Source organism: Myotis davidii, unplaced genomic scaffold (assembly GCF_000327345.1).
Source record: "Myotis davidii unplaced genomic scaffold, ASM32734v1 scaffold13240, whole genome shotgun sequence".
In the NCBI taxonomy this organism is placed as follows: Eukaryota; Metazoa; Chordata; class Mammalia; order Chiroptera; family Vespertilionidae; genus Myotis; species Myotis davidii.
In genome coordinates, this window is record NW_006292396.1 from 5941 (window position 1) to 6967 (window position 1027).

Consider the following 1027-nt stretch of genomic DNA (forward strand, 5'->3'; position numbering starts at 1 on the left):
GTTGGGGTGAGATCAGACCGGCAGTGGAGAGCAGTTAGGGGCGATCAGGCTGGCAGGGGAGAGCAGTTAGGGGCAAGATCAGGCAGGCAGGCAGAAGCATTTAGGGGTGATCAGGCAGGCAGGCAGGCAGAGGGGTTACAGGCAATCAGGCAGGCAGGCAGGTGAGCAGTTAGGAGCCAGCGGTCCCGGATTGCGAGATGGATGTCCGACTGCCATGCGCCCACCCCCAGGGCACAAATTTCGTGCACCGGGCCTCTAGTAATATATAAATTGATTAATAAAGAAACAACAACATGATGTAAAAACAACAAAGACATGGTATAAAGACAACACGGATAAAACCAATGACTGATCAGTTGATTAATAAATAAACACCAACAACCACATGACACAGCCACAGCAAAGCGCCCATCGTTGGTCTGCAGATACAGTCTGGCATCGCGTGCGACTGGCGCCAGCGAGAGCTTTATGTGTAGCGCGCCTGCCCGAGTCAACGTGTATTTTTAAATTGCCAGTGCGCGTCATATGTACTGGCCGGTTGGTCGGACGGACGGACGGACGGACGGTCGGACGGTCGGTCGGACGGTCGGACGGACGGTCGGACGGTCACTTAGCATTTTATATATAGATACAGATCCCATTTGATCTGTTCATTTTTAAGCAACCAATTAGAGGGTGGCTCAGTGGTTAGAGCGTCGGCCCGCCCCTCCCCCCCCCACCACCAAAGGGGTCACAGGTTTCATTCCTGGTCCAGGGCACGCATCTGGGTTTCAGGTTTGATTCCCCCGGCCCCCGGTTGGAGCCCATGCGGAAAGGCGACCAATCAACATGTCTCTCTCTCTCCCCGCCCCGCCCTCTCGCATCAGGTCCGTGTCCCCGGCTGGGAATCGAACCCGCGGCCACCGGCGCTCTAACCACTGAGCCACACCGGCCCGGGCGGGGGGTTTACCTATAAAATAGGTAGAGGAAGATCAAGGCGCAGGTGAGGGTGCCCAGCATGACCATGGAGACAAATGCAGCAGTTGCC

The 1027-nt window shown here is 56.0% G+C and overlaps 1 protein-coding gene across 1 annotated transcript in view; it reads right to left on the reverse strand.

The window, feature by feature from the left end:
* LOC107183427 (granulocyte-macrophage colony-stimulating factor receptor subunit alpha-like) overlaps positions 1-1027 on the reverse strand; it is a 6291-nt gene that overhangs the window by 2653 nt on the left and 2611 nt on the right. The window contains exon 2 of the mRNA XM_015565398.1: positions 950-1025. Within this exon, the coding sequence (XP_015420884.1) occupies positions 950-1025 (76 nt within the window). The remainder of the gene's footprint in view (positions 1-949; positions 1026-1027) is intronic.